Source organism: Sminthopsis crassicaudata, chromosome 2, assembly GCF_048593235.1.
Source record: "Sminthopsis crassicaudata isolate SCR6 chromosome 2, ASM4859323v1, whole genome shotgun sequence".
Classification (NCBI taxonomy): Eukaryota; Metazoa; Chordata; class Mammalia; order Dasyuromorphia; family Dasyuridae; genus Sminthopsis; species Sminthopsis crassicaudata.
In genome coordinates, this window is record NC_133618.1 from 448,936,956 (window position 1) to 448,956,061 (window position 19,106).

At 37.4% G+C, this 19,106-nt stretch overlaps 1 protein-coding gene across 4 annotated transcripts in view; it reads left to right on the forward strand.

Annotated features, from left to right (window-relative positions):
- The first annotated feature begins 1,232 nt into the window (after window positions 1-1,232).
- Window positions 1,233-19,106, forward strand: part of CTNNBL1 (catenin beta like 1) — a 220,317-nt gene continuing 202,443 nt past the window's right edge. For all 4 annotated transcript variants that reach the window (XM_074292697.1, XM_074292699.1, XM_074292698.1 and 1 more), the window contains exon 1: window positions 1,233-1,371. In XM_074292697.1, coding sequence (XP_074148798.1) covers window positions 1,342-1,371 — 30 coding nt within the window. In that variant the 5' untranslated portion in view covers window positions 1,233-1,341. The remainder of the gene's footprint in view (window positions 1,372-19,106) is intronic.

The following is a 19,106-nucleotide window of genomic DNA, read 5'->3' on the forward strand; positions in this document are numbered from 1 at the left end:
GGGGCAGGCCGCGGCGGCAGGTGTAGGCCCGTCTCACTGGGCCTCTGGAGGAGGAATGAAGGCCGGGGCTCGCGCCTAGACGGCACTACTGTTACTGCTCCTGCGGCCTTGGGCTCCGGGCCCGGGCTGTCTCCAGCAGAGGTTCTTGGTTAAAAACCGCGCCGACAGAAATGAGAGCGCCCTCCTTAGTGGCGCTTTCACTTTACAGACAGGATAGAAGTACTTCAGGTAGAAGCTAGTTGTTCTGAGAGGCAGAGGCCACGAACCGCAGCCTATGCTCCAGCACAAAACGAGAGAACGGAACATTCTTCCTAAGGAACGGGGTGGTTGGAATGGAGGAACAAATAAAGCGCCTAGTGTACTGACTCTGCTGGGGAAACCGAATAGAAAAGCAAGACTGCTCTCTCTCTCAAAAGACACTCATACGGAGGGTGTCACATAAGCCAGACGGAAGTCTCGGCCTTCGGGGCGCGGTGACAGAGTGGGTGTGACAGCTGCTTCTTGAGCCCCCTTTCTAATGACCAAAGTCTCGCGTTTTCGGTGCCCGGCAGACTGAGGCGATGAACAAATGCTCAGTGACTGATGTTGGACTGAAGGACTACATCCGGGACTTCGGCGGTGAGCCGCAGCCCGCGGGAGCGGCCCCGGGCAGCGCAGAGGCAGAGGGGAAGGGAGTCACCAGTCATGGGGGATGGGCTGGGCCACGTCCGTGTGAGCGACAGGAAAGACTTTGCTTTCTCCCCCATTCTGGGTTGGAGGCATTGCTGTTCCCAAGACTCTTGGGTCCATTCGTCACAAAGGGTGGTCTCTGCCCTGGGAGAGCTCTGCTGCTTCACTACTCTAGCTTGCGTGCCCGGCGTGGCTATGTCCTGTGACCCAGAGGAAAATGGTGCTCCAAAGAGAGAAATGTGGAGTACGCCTGGAGAGAGGGTGGCCGCCAGTTATAAAACAATTAGACCCACCAACAACTGTTTGGCACTTTAAGACCTTCACAATTAGGCCTTCTGTAAATATCTATTTCTTATCCGAACTTGGGAAAAACATTGATTATCATTGTTTCCCGAGAGCTGGTGAGAAACCACGAAGACTGTTCCTCGGATGGAGGAACTCTCCTGGGTGAATGAATAGGCAGGTCAAAAACTGCACCGCTGTCGTAAAAAATAAAAAGAGATGCTTTCCGGCGAAGCTTCCTTTTGCGGCAGTGTGGCGCGTCGCTTTTCCTATTCAGGGCTGCGGTGAGGAGGCGGCGTGCTTTGCGGCAGTGTGGCCCTAGGGGCAGCGGCGGAAGAGGAATCCAGAACCTAACGTCGAGCGTTGAAGCAGCGGTGGGTCTCGGAAATTATGGACGTAGGCGAGCTGCTGAACTACCAGGTGAGACGCGGCCTGAGAGAGGACTTTGAGGGAGGGGCGGGCCGGTGGGTTCTCCTCCCTCTTCACGGAGGAGCCCCCCGCGGCCTGACCTCTCTTCGTAGCGGGGGGGTCTGGGACCCCGTGTTGAACACCCCTTCTTTGCAGTTCCCTCACCTCAGACCTGGCGCAAGCGCAGAGGGGCCTTACCTTGTAGTTCCCGGCCCTCCGGCCCACGCCGGGCCCTTGGCGGGATTGGTGCAAGTTTGCTCAGGAAATCCGCCGGAAGAGGCCATGCTGTCAGTATGAAGTGGCGAGAGACGTGCATTTAAAGCTAGAAGATGTGGACTCCGGTTCCAGCAGTGTGACCCTAGACAATTCCCTTACCCTCAGCTCCCCTCCCCCTCGGGCCGGGCCAGGTGGACTCGCTAGTGTTTGTCTCCCAGGGCCCTGGTACCTCCAGACTAGGGCAGTTCCTTCCTGGGGTACCTTGGTGCGGACCGTGCCTCACGTTGCTGCTCACTTCCCTTTCACCCGCGCTCCTTAAACAGCACATTTTCCTTCAAATAAAGTCAAACGCTACTTAAGAAACCTTACTTGATTCTGCCCTCCCCCACTAAACAGTACCTTGTATTTACTTTATGAATCATTTGTACTCGCGTGATTCCCTTGTACCAGAGCAGAGCAGAGCGCCGCGGCTGAAATAAAGCAGTCTCAGTGAGTGCTTCAGGTCTGACTTCTTGGCTGTTGCTTCTGGTCCATCCACAGCCCCCTCTCACCTAGCTGCCCATGCCCTTCACCATCTGTAACAGGGAGGAGTGGCCCAGGCGCCTCTGTGCTCTCCCTGCCTTCGAGCCATCCTTTACACTGTTGCCCGATTGATTTTTCTGGAACACGCTCTGACCATGTTACCCTATTCCTTTTGTCCCCAGAATAAAATACAAAAAGGTTCCAGAGTGTGCTTCCCACCCATCTTTCCATTATTATGATTTAAAGTTCTTCGTTCCTATACTCCCGGCCGGTCCCGTACACCTGCTGGCTCCCAACACTCCATTCTGTCAACTCTGCGTACCAGATCTCGGCTCCAAGGTGTGCCCTGATTCCCACTCTGCCTCACTCTGATTGTTATTGTTCTTTTTTATAATTTATTTGCCAATATCTTATAGTTTCTGTCTATGATTGTCTCTCTCTTCTTTTCTCAATTAGAATATAAGTATTTTTTCTCCTTCCTCCTCCCATAGGAAAAAAAGAAAAACAAAACCCGTATAACAAGTATATGAGTCAAGCAAAAAAGTTCTTACACTGACCATGTCTAAAACATCGATGCTTCCTTTTGCCCTCTTAAACCCATCGCCAAGAGGTGGGTGGTGCTTCCTTCCATCTCTGGAAGCCCGGCTGGCCATTGCGCTGGTCAGAGTTTGAGATGGTTCAGAGTTAAGTGTGCTGCTAGTGTGTAGATTCTTCCCCTGGTCTTGCTCACTTCACTCTTCCTGGGTTCACATAGGTCTTCCCAGAATCTCTGGGACTATTCCTTTTCCCATTTCTTATAGGACAATAGTATTCCATTATAATCAGTCACCATCATTAGCTCAGCCATCCTCCAGTTGATGGGCATCCCCTCCTCTGTTTCCACTTCTTTTACTACCATGAAAAGAGCCGCCATGAGTGTTTTTGTACATATACATTCTATTCCTTTTTCTTTGATCTCAATGGGCCAAAAGCCTTAGGGAAGGTGAAACTGTGATGGCATTTGTAACGTGTTATGAGATTGGTAGAATAACTGGAGATGTAGTTGTTTAAGGGTTGATAGCAACTTGGGGGGACGTCTTGGAGTTTAGGGATCTGTCCTTGGACTTAGACTTTTTTTCATTTTCATCAGTGAACTTGGCGAAGGCATAGGTAGGATCCCTTTCTAATTTACAGATGACAGAAAATTAGAAAAGAGACCTAGATATGGATGATAGGATGCCACAATGCAGCAAGCTAAAATGATGATTCAAATCTAATAAAGTAAAATTACTAGAGGTAAAATGATGGTCTTAGACTTGAATTTTAAAAAAATCACCATGTTAAATAGAAAATTGGAGAGGAATAATAAGACAGATCAGATGAAAAAAATCTTAGGGTTTTAGGATTCTGCAAGCTCAGTGATCTAGGGTTACAGATGAAAAAGGTAATGCAGTCTTGGATTGCACTAGAAGAATTGTGTTTAAAAAAAAGTTGATGGTTTCACTGTCTTTTGCCCTAAATTCACATCTGTAATATTAGTTTTGAGTATCACATTTTAGGAAGGATATTGTCAAGTTGGAACATGCAGAGAAGGATGGTGACCAGGACGCGAAGGGAACTAGAAACGATGGCATACAAGTTGATAGAAATGATTATTCTGTTAAGAGAAGAGATTTGGGGATCAGTTGTTTGAGGGGCTGTCAGTAAAAGTGTAGCTCAATCTGTCTAGCACTCTTTGTAAATCATCACCACCATAATGCTTTTAGTTAGGTTATTTGAGATTAAGTAGGGCAAACTTAAGAAATCTCAACTATCTTAAGAGCTATAATGTAGAAGAAGGATTCAGTTTCTTAATAAAATTTTTCCTTTTTCAATTCAATTATATTGATTAAACTATTGCTAAGTACAAAGCACTGTGGTAGGTGTTAGGAATAGAAAGACAATAAAAAATTTCAACAAGGAGCTTGTATTCTACTTGGGTTATAGAATGTATAATTATGTGTGTGTGTGTATGTATATATATATATATATGTTGGGGGAGAGAGGTACAATATGGTTATGTTGGGGCTCAAGAGGAACCCCAAAAAGGCTTGGGTTCTAGACTAGTGTCTTGAGGTATCTCAAAAGAATTTTCAGGCTTGGACAGATCTCCAAGTCAAGGGGCAAAGTTTATTATAATCATCATGCCAGTTAAAGCAGGCTAAGTTCTCAAAGAAGTTAGCAAAGAATTAAGGGCAAAAAGATAAATAAATTTATAGGAAAAAGATAGAGAAACCAGGTAATTTGTGTCACTGACAGGCTAATTTTATGGCTTAGAGCTGGAGTTGAAGAGGAGTTTGGTTCTGTTTGCCCAAGTGCATTGTCCTTAATTCTCTGGGCAGAGTTTAAGGGAGGGGAACCTTGTGTCTTTTTAGGCCTAAAATGCCACTGGGTCAAGTGGTGGACACCTAATTTTGTTCTGTGCCTGCATCAACTTTAAGGACCTCATTATTGTTGCTCATTAGTTTCAGAAACTGCTATCACTGCCCAAGAGGCTGTTATCTGACAGCTAGCAATATCCTCATCATATAGCATACACTGGGGCAGGGTGACCTATGGGAAGAAGTATATCATCACTACATCACACCCAAGGCTTCACTAGAAGCTCACCACATCACTTATATTGTAGAATGGGAATCAGAAACCAAAAATAGTCTGGTTGGCTAGCACATAGAGTGTATAAAAGATAGCTATGGAGGATAAGTTTGGGAAGATTATGTGGAACCAGAATGTAGAAGGCAACAACTCTGGGTTGACAGTGTGAGTAATCTTTTTGGATAAGAGTAGAAGGGGAATGACTTAACCATATAAAGTTAACTGGATTGGTAAATCTGCTCAGATGTAGTAGATTTGGATACAGGACCATCCTTCTTTTTGTCAAATATAATTTTTTTTTTTTTTTAACAAACTGCTTTTATTTGGGAAATCTTTAGAGAACTCTGATTAAGGTAGTCTGCCACCCATTCTGTTTTCATTTATATAAGGAAGCAATGATGGAAGAGATTCAGTTTAAGGGTAAGAGAATGGAAGTCAAGCTTAGATCTAGTTGTAGAAGTACATTTGCAGTTAGTCCTGAGTGGTTAGGAGTATGCGACTTAACTCTATCCATTATTTATCTGTAAAGTGGGGCTAATAATTTATCATTTGAAATGGGATTTAAAGAAAGGAAGTCAACTAGGTGGCTATGAGGGTACTCTTAATTTATCTTCCGTATTGATGTCAAAATGTATTTCCTTAGGAAGATCTGATTATGTCACTCATCTACTCAGTAAATTCCAGTGATTCTTTTTCCCTTTTGCCTCTAGGAAAAAATGTAAACCCCTTTTGTTTAGTTTTTAAAGGTCTGCATAAATCGGTCTCAATCTATCTTTCTAGCATCATGCCCATTATTCCCTCTCCTGTATTCTGCCATAATGTTTGTTAAGTGCTGAACATAGTATCTGGCATATAGAAGGCTTTATCAGCGATGGGGGACCTTTTTTCTGTCAAGGGCCATTTAGATATTTATAACATCATTTGTGGGCCATACAAAATTATTAACTAAAAACTCAAGCAGTGAGAAGTTGTCATACCTTCCTTTCAGTTCATTATCACTTATAGATGGCTTGGTAGGACTAGAACAAATAATTTTATGGGCCTTATATGGCTAGTGGGCTGTATGTTCTTCACCCCTGTAATATACATTAAACCAAGAGATGATGATGATGATGATAATGATCACTGGCTTTCTCTCTGTTCCTTTCATATGATATTCCATCTGTCTTCATTTATTGGCTATCTGGCCCCCATGCCTAGAATTTACTCCCATCTTTGTCTCATAGTATCCTTTTCTTCAAGATACAGCTGAAACTTTGATTTCTACATGAAACCTTTCCTGAGCCTCCATTATCTAGTGTCCTTTTTATGTATGTAGCTACCTTGTATTTAACTACTTTGTATTTTCTATTTTTCTCTGTGTGTATATAAGATATCTCTTTCCCTATCTGTACCTATCTTTCTATCCTTGTTGTCTTTAGTATGTAATCTCTGAGAGTAAAGATTGTTGAATTATTTTTATTTGTATTCAAATGTAGCATGGTGTTTGATAAAGAACAGGTGCTTAAGAAATGATCTTATAAAAATAATTATAGCAACTATCTTTTGTGATAGCTAAGAATTAGGAATTGAGAGGGTGTTCACTAATTAGGGAGTGACTGAACAAGTTGTGGTATATGATTGTAATGGCATGTTATTGTACTAAAGAAATGTTGAACAGGATGATTTCAGAAAAATCTGGAAAGACTTGATCTGACTGCATAATGAAATGGGCAGAACCAGAACCAAAACATAATATAATGAACAACTGTGAGTGGATTAACTATTTTCAGCAAAATGGTGATCCCAAACAATCTCAAAGAACTCATGATGAAAAATGCTATCCAGAGAAAACTGATATTGTCTAAATTCAGACTAAACAATACACTTTTTTTCCTCTTTCCCCCTTTCCCTCCCTCCCTCCCTCCCTCCCTCCCTCCCTCCCTCCCTCCCTCCCTCCCTCCCTCCTTTCCTTTCTTTTCTCCCTTTCTTCACTCCACTCTCTTTCTCTCCCTTAGACAGTAAGTAATCCAATCTATGTTAAACATGTACAGTTCTTCACAATTATTGTGCTGCACAAGGGAAAAAAAAGAGGAAAAAAAAAGCACATAACAAAAAGAGTGAGAATGTTATATTGTGATCCGCACTCAGTCCCCATAGCTCTTTCTCTGGGCACAGATGGCTCTCATCATAAGTTCAGTGGAACTGGCCTGAATCATCTCACTGTTAAAAAGAACCACATCCATCAGAATTGATCATCACATAATCTTCTTGTTTGTACAGTGTTTTCTTGGTTCTACTCATTTCACTCAGCATCAGTTCATGTAAGTCTCTCCAGGCCTCTCTGAACTCATCCTGCTGATGGTTTCTTATAGAACAATAATATTCCCATAGCATTCATATACTATAACTTATTCAGCCATTCTCCAATTGTTGTTGTTTTGTTTAGTCATTTCCCAGTTGATGGGCATTTCCTCAATTTCAAATTCTTAGCTACCACAAAAAGAGCTGCTGTAAATATTTTTGTACTAATAGATCCTCTTCCTCTCCCTTATCTGCTTTCCTTTTTAAAAATCTCTTTGGATACTCTTTCTTCTAGGATAAGACCTCATTATTTGACAAAAATTGTGGGGAAAATTGGAAAATAGTATGGCAGAAACAAGACATTGACCAACACTTAACACTCCATACCAAGATAAGGTTGAAATGGATTCATGATTTAGACATAAAGGGTGACACTATAAGCAAATTAGGAGAGCAAGAGATAGTCTTATCTCTCAGATCTGTGGAAAAGGAAGGAATTTATGGCCAAAGAAGAATTAGAGAACATTATGAAATGCAAAATGAATTATTTTGATTATATTAATTAAAAAGGTTTTGTACAAACAATATCAATGCAGCCAAGGTTAGAAGAGAAGTAGAAAATTGGGAAAAAATTTTTACATCTAAGGGCTCTAATAAAGGCTTCATTTCTAAAATATATAGAGAATATGTAGAATACAAGCCATTCAGCAATTGATAAATGGTCAAAGAATATGAAGGGACAATTTTAATATGAAGAAATTAAAACCATTTTTAGTCATATGAAAAAAATTTTCTAAATCACTATTGATAAGAGAAATGCAAATTAAGACAACTCTGAAATTTTACTATACACCTCTCAGATTGTCTAAGATGACAGGAAAGATGATGATAAATATTGGAGGGGATGTGGGAGAACTGGGGCACCAGTACATTGTTGGTGAAGTTGTGAACTAATTGATACAGCCATTCTGGAGAGCAATTTTGAACTATGTCCAAAGAGTTATCAAATTATGCATGTCCTTTGATGTAGCATTGTTTCTACTGGGCCTATATTCCAAAGAGATCATAAAAAAGTAAAAAGGGCCCACATGTGCAAAAATTTTTGTAGTGGACACCCAGAGAAGGAACACTGGGAAGTGAATGTGAATTGTTAGCACTACGGTCTATCTACCCAGGTTACTTATACCTTCGGAATCTAATACTCAATGTGCAACAAGAAAATGGTATTTACACACATATATTGTATCTAGGTTATATTGTAACACATGTAAAATGTATGGGATTGCCTGTCATGGGGGGAGGGAGTGGAGGGAGGGGGGGATAACTTGGAAAAATGAATACAAGGGAATAATAAAAAAAAAATTTTTTTTGTAGTGGCCCTTTTTGTAGTGGTAAGGAATTAGAAATTTAGGTAGAATTGTCATTCTTTTTGTATTGAGAAGTATCCATGAGAAGTTGATATTTTTACAGTTCAACTGTGACTTTATTTGAGTGAAATGTTTTGTATTCATATAGTTCCTGGGTTTGTCTTGGCAGTAGGCTCTCAAATATTTTATTTGTCTACAATTATTTTGAATGGAATTTGCCTTCCTTCCTTCCTTCCTTTCTTCCTCCCTTCTTCCCTTCCTCCCTCCCTCCTTCCTTCATTCCCTCCCTCCCTCCCTGAGGCAATTGGGGTTAAGTGACTTGCCTGGGGTCACACAACCAGGAAATGTTAAGTGTTTGAGGGCAGATTTGAACTCAGGTCCTCTAGACTTCAGGGTTGGTGCTCTATCTACTGCTCTGCCTAGTTGTTCCTGGAATTTGTCTTTCTAACTCTTTCTGTTGGACTTTGTTGGTAATATAGAAATGCTGATAATTTTTGTGAGTTTATTTTGTATCCTGCAACGTTGTTAAAATTGTTTATTATTCCCACTTTTTTTATTTGATTCACTAGGATTCTCTAAGTATAACATCATATCATCTACAAAGAGCAATAGTTTTATTTCCTCATTGCCTATTCTAATTCCTTCAATTTCTTTTTCTTCTCTTATTGTTGTAGTTCAAGGTTTCTTAAACTTTTTTTTACCCATGACCCCTTTTCACTAGAGAAATTTTTATGCAATCCCAGGTATATAGGCATATAAAATAGGTATACAAGTCAAACATTTACTGATAATAAATTATACTTTCATGACCCTCACATTTAATTATATGGCCTCATATGGGGTTGCAAAACACTGTTTAAGAAGCATTGCTATAATAACACTTCTAGCACAATATTGAATAATAGAGGTGATTGTAGGCATTCTTGCTTTACCCTTGATTGTATTGGGAAGGCTTCTAGCTTACCCCATTGCAGATAATTCTTTCTGATACGTATTGAGATATTAAAGCCACTCTTAAACCCAGACTGAAATCTGCAGTGAAATAAGCAGGATAGGAATCCCAGACCAAGAGCGAACCTATAGTTTTATTACTCTTGAACTTTAGAACTTTTCAGCTGCTTGAGTCCAGCAGCAGTCTCTTGGAGTTCCAACTAGGAACTCATCAAATCCAAATCCATGTCAGGAAGTTGAACAACTCAGACCAGAAAGGCAAAGAATTTGCCTCAAATCAGATTGCTTTGGATACCCTGAAACCTTTGGCTTTCTGATCACTGAGATCCTGGAATAACACAATATTCAGTATCTCCCAGGAGACAAGAGGACACAAAATAAGACCATGCAGAGCCCAGTCATTTCCTCTAGCTGGGTTGTAACAGAAAGTTCAAAGTTAGATTTATTGGGGAGATAACAAGACAATTAAGCACAAACGAATATATGTAAATATGTATGTGTATGTGTGTGTGTGTGTGTGTGTGTATACATTTATATATGTATATATTTACACACATATACCTATTTATATATGTATATATATGAGATTATATTGGAGATATAGGAAAAGGATTATGGTATAATACTTCTAAAATTTTTGGTTTTCAGGTCACTTTGCAGATTTTAAAATTATTGAGGACCCCTCTCACAAGAGCTTTTGTTTATATATTTTATTGATATTTACCACATAGAAATGAAAATATCATTTTTATGAAAATACTTTTGATACTGTGGATCTCCTGAAAAAAGGATCCCCAGACCTTACGTTAAAAAAATAGATATTAATATGCTTTAAAATTTTTTTGAGCTTCAAATTCTCTCCATGTCTCCTGCTCCTCCTTCTCTACTGAGAAGGTAAGCAGTGATGATATCAGTTATACATGTGAAATCATGTGAAACATTTCTATATTAGTCATATTGCCAAAAAAAAAAAAAAAGGCACAAATAATAAAGTGAAAAATTTTACTTTAGTTTGATGTCAGAGTTCATCAGTTCTCTCTAGGGGAGATGGTTAGCATTTTTTCATCATAAATTTAAATTTAGAATTTTCTTGGATCATTGTATTGCTCAGAATAGTAGTCTTAATCATCATCACAATTTTGCTATCGCTATTTGTAGCCCTTTCCTAGTTCTTCTCACTTCAGTTTGAATCAGTTTACATAGGTCTTCCCAGGTTTTTCTGAAACTATCCCTTTTATCATTTCTTATAGCATAGTAGTGCTCTATCACAGTAATATACCAAAGCTTATTCAACCATTCTTCAATTGGTGAGCAAATTCTTTGCCATAAAAAGATCTATTATAAATATTTTTGTACATAGAAATTCTTTTCTTTTTTCCTTGATCTCTTTGGGGTGCAGTGCGGCCTAATAGTGGTATTGTTTAGTCAAAATTTTATAACCTTCTGGTTAGTTCCAAATTCCCTACAATGGTTGAATGCAGTTCACAACTGTAGTAGTAGTTCATTAATGTACCCAGTTTCCTTCAGCATTGTCATTTCTGATGTGTGAGGTAGTGTTTTAATTTGCAAATACAAAACATTTTTCCATATACCTATATCTTTGATATCTTCTTCTGGAAACAAGCTGTTCATATGCTTTGACCATTTATCAATTGGGAAATGGCAATTATTTTTATAAATTTGACTCAATTCACTACATATTTCAGGAATGTTCAGGAATGGGGTCTTTATCAAAGAAACACTATATAAATTTTTTTTTTTTTTTTGGACATTACTTCATTGTTTTCAGTACCTTTTTAGCAAAATATAGTTTCCCTGATCATCTCTTTTAATTAGGTCTCTTTTTGCTTTTGCTTTGAGAGTGTGATTGCTATCCCTGATTTTTTTTTTTTTTTTACTTTATCTAAAGTAGGTTCTCTTCCAGTTCCTTATTTTAATTCTGTGTCTTTCTGTTTCAGCTGTGCCTCTTACATATTATTAGATTTGTGCCTCTTATGTATATTATTAGATTCTAGTTTCTTTTTTCTTTTAAAAAATTTAATAATAGATTTTTATTTTCAAAATACATGCAAAGATACTTTTCAACATTTACCCTTGTAAAACCTTGTGTTCCAAATTTTTCTCTCCCTCCTCCCTCTCCAATATAGCAAGTAATTCAGTATAAGTTAAACATTTACAATTCTTCTAAACATATTTCCACATTTATCATGCTACATAGGAAAAATAAAATCAAAAAGAAAAAAAAAAAGAAAAAAAAAGCAAACAATAACAAAAAAGGTGAAAAATTAACCTCACAATCAGTTCCCATAACCCTCTTTGCTGCAGATGGCTCTTTCCATCACAAGTTTATAGGAATCTATCTGAATCATCTTATTATTGAAATAGATTCTAATTTCTAATCCATTCTGTGTGCTTTGTTCTATTTTTTAGGGTGAGCTCATCCTATTTACTTTCACAGTAATGATTCCTGTGTATTTCTCTCTATTTTATTTGCTTCTGTTTATCCTTCTCTCTTTTTATCCTGTCCTTTAGATATCTGTTTTGCTTCTGACTACTGACTCCCTTAATCTGCCCTTTTATCTTCCTCTGCTCAAATCTTAATCTTTTCCCTTTTTTAAATTTCCCTGTTGTGTAAGATAGGTTTCTAAATGCAACTGGATATGTGTGAATATATATAGTCTTCCCTTTTTAAACCAGTTCCCCACTTTCTTTTCCACTATACAAGCTCTTCCTTACATTTCTCTTTTATGTGAGAAAAATTTCCCTATTGTCTCCTTCCCTTTTTCTAATGCATCCCTCTTTTTCTTCTTCCTCCTCCCATTTTTTGGAGATCATCTCAACATAGTAGCCTCATACCCATGACTTCTATCTATAGATTCTTCTCACTGCCCTGGAAGTTACAGGTATCCTCTTCCCCTTTAGAAATGTAACCTTATTGAGTCCCTTATGATTTTGTTTTCATGTTTTCCTTTTTATGCTTTATTTGAGTCTTGTGTTTGAATGTCAGTTTTCTATTCAGCTCTGGACTTTGTTAGAAATGCTTGAAAGATCTCTTAATTCATTAAATATTCATTCTCTCTTTTCTCTTCCCCTTTTCCTCCCCCCATTATGTTGTTTTACTGGGGAGATTATTCTTGCCTGTAATCCTAGACCTCTGTTTTCCAGAATACTATTTCAAACCTTTGCTGCTGTAGAAGCTGCTAAATATTTTGTGATCCTGACTGTAACTCCATATATTCGAATTATTTCAGGCTGCTTATATTTTCTTTCTGGTCTGGAAGCTCTGGAATTTGTTTATAATATTCTGGGAGTTTTCATTTGGGATCTCAGGAAGTGATTGGTTATTTAATTTATATTTTCCCTCTGAAATTGAGATACTGGGGGCAATTTTCCTTTATAATTTCTTGAAATATGACATTTAGGCTCTGTTTTTCGTTCATGGTTTCAGGTAGTCCAAAAATTCTTAAATTCTCTCCCTTCAATCTATTTTCCAGATCAGTTCTTTTTCCAGTGAACTTTTAATATTTTCTTCTATTTTTAATTGTTTTATTGAAATTAAAGGCTGAGTCATTAGCTTCTACTTGCCAAATTCTAATTTTTAAGGAATTCTTTTCTTCTGTGATTACTTTTTTAACCCCCTTTTCCATTTGACCAATTTTTCTTTATAAGGAGTTTTTTTCTTTAGTAATTTTTTTGTGGCTCTTTTATCATTTGGCCAATTTTGTCTTATTTTCCAAGTAGTTAATTCTGTTTTCATAATTTTTTTGCAGCACTCATTTTTTTTTTTTAAACCACTAATCTCTTTTTTCAAATCTTCTAGGAATTCTTGTTGGGTTTAGGTTCATGCAGCAGTTTTTCTTTGATGATTTGCTTGTAGCTGTTACCACATTGTTGTCTTCTTTTGAATTTATGTATTGATCTTCCCTACCATCCATAGTAGTTTTTTAAATAGTTAATTTCTTTTTTGTTGTTGTTGTTTGCTTATTTTCCCAGCCTAGTCCTGACTTTGAACTTTATCTTAAAGTTAGACATTACTTATCTGGGCCTAGAGAGGTACTGTTCTAAACTTAAGACTTTTTCATTTTAGAATTAGTTCTGGGGGTATCTCTTAAGTTTTTGGTGATACTAAAGTGACATGATTGAGGGAGAAGTGTGATCACTTCTTTTCTGTTCTGGTCTTTTACTCAGTAAGAGCACTTGGTCTTCTGCAGATGCAAGTCCTACTTTTTCTTTTGGCCCTAGAGCTGTGACCAGGCTTCTGCTCCCATGTGAACAACCATAAGCTTTCGTCTCTGTCCTACAACTGTGATCCAGAACTGCATGTGGACAGTAGTGGTACTAGTCAGTGCCAACTACATGCAATACTAGCTAATGGTCCCCTGTGATCTCTTTTTGACCAGTTGTCTAACTCCCTTTACTATGTCTGGATTGCAAGATAACTGGAAAGGTAGAATAGGGCTCAGAGTATAAAAGGACTTTAAATGACAAATAGGATTTTATATTTGATTCGGGAGATGAGTGAGATTCATTGGAATTTATTGAATAGGTATGGAGTGATTACATGGTCTAATACGTATTAGGAAGATTGCTTTGACAGTGAAAGGAACATGGACTGGGGAGAGATTTATGTTGGATCAGCATCCAGAAGACTCTTACAGTAGTGAGATCATGAGGTCCTGCACTAGATGGTGTTGTGTTGAGGAGAAAAGGGAGTATATATAAGAGCTGTTGTGAAGGTAAAATCATAGGACTAGGTAATAGATTGGATTAGGATAGAGGTAAGATTATGAGTTCAATTCAGAGCCCCTGTTTTCCCTTTGAGAAATGAAAGTCCAAGAAGAGTGGTCTGAATGTCCTCTTTTTTTCCATGCAAAAATTTTAGTTACCAAGGTTTCCCTCATTATAATAAAACTGCCTGTCTCAAAAGTCACTTCTGTCTCAGATGTTCTTTTTCACTCTGTAGCATTTTTGACTGTTGGCATATTGCAAATGATACTCCCAGTTCTCTCTTTCTACTCACTCACTAATTGTGGGCAAGTTAGTTTACCTCTAGAGTTCTTCCTAATACAATAAGCTACTTCATAGTTAGTGAGTAGATAGGGGACTGGAGCCCAGGTTTTCAGATTCCAAGTCTGTTGCTCTTTCTACTTTCTCATATTGTCTTTCTGATGTGAACCCACTTTTTCACTCTTTTTCTTAAGTTAGAAATACAGCTGATGTTGCAGTCACAGCCATGGAGGGAGAATACCTAAAATTTGGTCTTGGTTATGCTATAACTAGCTGTGTAACATAAGGGAAACAATTTCCTTTTTTGAGCCTCAGTTTCTTAATTTAAGGAAGAGGACAATTATATCTGCCCTGCTACTTCATATACTTGTATTAGATAAAATTATGAAAGTAAAAATGCTTTATAAGTGAAAAAGTATTAAGGTGGTACTATAAACTGAATTATCTCCCCATTAATTATCTGCTTTATGAATTTTCCATAGCATGAAGGTTTTACTTTTTATATTTCTTAACCTAGGTCCAGGTATCTTAGGATTAAATGAAAGGGAAGGGTTTGACATAGAGGTCAGAGTAGGAAGATAATTTTACATGGCTGAGGGTTTATCTCTTATTAAGGTAAAAAATTAGATGTAATTGATTTTAAAATTATCTATAGTTATTCTTAATTGTTCATATCTTTTCTATTAATATAACTGAGACTTTAAATGAATTTTTTGTTCTTTCTCTTTTTCTCCCTTATTAAGAGTCACTGGGCTCAACTGTTCTCCCTTTTTTATATCTTTTACATATTAAGTATTTGATAGCCCATCTATCTTGTTTACTAGTGGAGAGCATGGAGTGTTTCCCCTTTTTAAAGATTCCTTTAAATGTTTGATCAAAAAATGCATTGTAGCTACAGGTTGTCATGCTATATTTAAGGTCTTTTGGCCACCTCTCTAAACGTTAATGCTTCCATTGGACCAGATAATGGCTTTTCAGAATGGATGACACTTTTGGAAGCTTCAAGATTAGCTATTTATACAGAGAAGCAGTGGTCTGTATATATGCTGGGGGAGGGGAGAGAGTTTTTTTTATTTGTGTGTGTGCCCGTGCATGTGTGCATATGCGTACATGCACCATGGGGATATGGGGAGTGTCTGCAATAATTTAAAAGAGGTTGCTGCCAGAAAATCAAAAAAATGCAAAAGCTTAGCAATAAATGAGGAAAAGACAGTTCAAGCCATTCATTTTATTATGAGTGGATGATGAAAGAAGTCTTTCAAAGAAATTCCTTTCTTTGGACAGGGGTGAGTCATATCAAATTAAGGTAACATTTCATTTCTGATATAATCAAAGGATAAGAGGTATAGAATGAGTGAATTTTTTAGCTAACCCCAAACTACTGCATTTTATTTTAAGCTAATTTTATAGAACTGTAGCTTGTCAGAGGCAATATATGGTAATGCAAAAAATGCTTCTTTTGGAGCCAGGAGACTTGAGTTCAAATCATAATTCTGAAATTTGCTGGCAAGTCATATCTTTGAACCCAGCCTCCTCACCTATAAAATAGGGTTAGTATTAGTCTCTATTTATTTTACCAGGTTGTTGTGAGGAATGTGCTTTGTAAACTCTTACATGCTACAGAAGTGAGCTATTTTGGAAGGGACCTTAAAAGGTAGTATCAGAAATGGAATGAACCTTAAAATTATTTGATTCCAACCCCTCGTTTTGTATGCTGTTAAAAAACTGAGACTCAGATAAGTTCAGTGACTTGCCCTTAAATCCCACTAGTAAAGCTAGTATTTGAATCCAAGTCCTAGAATTTTAGATTCCAACTTAAGTGCTCTTTCCTACAGTGCTACATTTAGTTCTCAAATAGATCATACTTTCTCATTTTTTTTTCCCCATAAAATGAGTATATTTCAAGGATTTCATAGGTGCAGATCAGAGCTCTTCTATAGCATATAAAAGACCATACATGTGGTCTTTGAGAGTGGCTATGGGTTGCTGAAAAATTTATTCCCCTTGCAGCTATGCTTGTTCATGTCTATCTGATTATAGTTAGGTGAGTCCTTAGATGGCAGACATACAGGTCATTGCTGTACCCTTATGAAAGCTTTTGCAGCTTGGTAGGGTTTTGCTAAATCCTGTATTGTGTAAGCATAGAGAATACTCGCTTACCTCCAGTCTTAGATGAATATATTAAATAGTTTTTCATGATGATTTGAGATCATTGTTTTGAATATCATTTATGAGATGAATCAGATATACATATTTTCCTTTTCAGTGTTTTGTCTAAAATCTTTCCCAGGTCAGCCTTGATTCAACTTCCTAGGATGATATCAGATGGAAGGATGGAAAGTAGGTCCAATTTGTCACAAATAATCCACAAAATAGATTAATCCATATGTATATAAGTGAGACTGTAATACTATGTTAAATTCTAGCACTTTTATCTTGGTTATATAAGAATGGTAAAATGATGTTTTCTGGATTTTTGAGGTGTGGAAGACTGTTCTTATGATAAATGGTCATATGCTTTTTAAATTTTTCTGTCTGCTTTTTATAGTTTTTTTCTCTTATGCTATTTTATATCACTTACTTTTTTGTATGCTTTCTTCTCTCAGCATCCTTCTCCTAACTCTAATTTTATAATTTAGGAGTTACAATTCTCTAAAATAAGAGAAAAAAAAAACCCAAAAAACTTTGTGAGGAACTTGCCTATGAGCCAAGTGCATGAAATACAGTATGTGAACTTTGGTTACTTCTCAATTCTCAGTGATGATTTCAATTGTTTGTTGACAGGTAAGTGATGTCTAGGTGGATGAGATATTACGGTATTAGAATTGTATTATTCTTGGTTACTTTAGATAACTTTGAAATATAAAAACTTAGCTTACCTATTGAACTGGGTTTCTGCTAAACTATCATTGATATGTGTCTTAGATGGACTAGTAACATGGTCTTTTCTTCCTTTAGTGTATCTGTAGGGAGGATAAAGGAATTTCAGGCTTCTTCATTTTTTAAAACAATATAACAAAAGGTAGTGGAGTTTTTCTAGTTTATTTACCCCTTAATGTTAAGCAAGAGAATACCTTTAACCCAGTGCCCTCCAAATTTGGAGCTTCTAAAGGAATGTAGCAGTTCAGTAAAGGGAAATTTTCCCCTAACTTCCCTGAAGTCATGCCATAAGGGGCTTTCTTCGAATCACCTGTGAAGAAAGACCTTCATCTATTACCCAGAAGCTAACCAGGCACTTCCATGTCTTTGATCTTTTTTCTCTCTCCCATCACCAGTGCTTTCCTCGTCCTTTGCCCAGTATGGCTAAGAAGCATTGTCAGAACTCTAGTTTCCCTTTGCTGTGTAACCAGTGTGTGCATGCCATTATACAAGATGTACTCACTCGCCTTTCCCTTCTGAATATTTGAGCCAGTTCACATTGTTGGGGCTAGTAAATTTCTTCCCTCTCGTTTTACCTGACAAGCTAGTACTACTGATAGTTGTGATGTAGTGGAAAGAGGTTAAATCTGCTTTATGATTTACTATCCAAAGTATGAATTTGTGTTATCAGGCTTCTTAGTGTAGTGCCCTGGAAAGAAATAGTGAAGCTGTAGTCAAATCAGATCAAATTACTGAACTATAGTCATGGTTCTGAGTGGTACGTAGGACTACTGAATTGAACCTAAGTAGATATATATTTGAATGGTGGGAACATGTTGACAAGATTTTTCTCAATATTTCTTTGTTTTCTCTACTTTGAGAGTGACTGTTGTACCCTGAGGTTGCCCCTATGTGGATAATATGAAGACATAGTTGCAGGTTTAAAAGTTCTGGTGCCAAACTTTACCCAAAATTAAAATGATAAAAACAAATTAGACCCAGATAAGCTTTGCAAAATTATTGTAATTTCCAAACCCCAAATTGTCAGGCAGGACAAACCTTAATAGGTAATAATTACCTGATAATAATAAACTAATAAATAGTTTCTGAATTTGTTACTTCTCTCTTGCTCCTCACCTCAGTAAATTACTTTGGACCTTGAAAGTAGTGAGTGAATTGTCCTTAATCTTTTTTGTGAAGACAGTTAACATTGTATACATAGAAAAGGGGAGGTTGGAAAAAGAGACAGAAAAAGAGAAGAGAAACGTGTGGATCGGTTATCTCTGCCTGTTCTGTGTTACTATTAGAAGTTGTTAAAAGCTAAATTTTTAATGCAAAATAGTTACATTTGATTGAGCCAATTCTCTTTTTGTTGAATAATGGTTTGCATGTTTTTATGTGATATAAAAATTTCCGAGTGTGATCAGGTTATTTTAATTATGTATGTTTAATTTATATCCCTATTTTCAAAGAAATATCTGGAGAAATCATGGAGAAAAGTCTTTTAACATGCTCTACGGTCAAAGTTAGAAGAGCTCAAGTTTGAGGCTTGCCTTCTTGTACATTTTTAAAAAAATTATTATTAAAGATTTTTATATTTCAAAACATATGCATTTTTTATTTAAGTTTTTTATTTTTCAAAACATGCACAGATAATTCTGCAACATTAGCACTTGCATAACCTTGTGTTCCAGTTTTTCCCTCCCTTCTTTGCCCCCCCTCCTTTAGATGGCAACCTAGATGACAAGTAGTCCAGTTATGTTAAACATGGTAAAAATATATGTTAAATCCAATGTGGATACATATTTATACAATTATCTTGCTGTACAAGAAAAATCAAGTCAAACCAGAAAAGAAAGTGATAAGAAAATAGAATGCAAGCAAACAACAACAGAAAGAGTGGAAATGCTATGTTGTGAACCACACTCA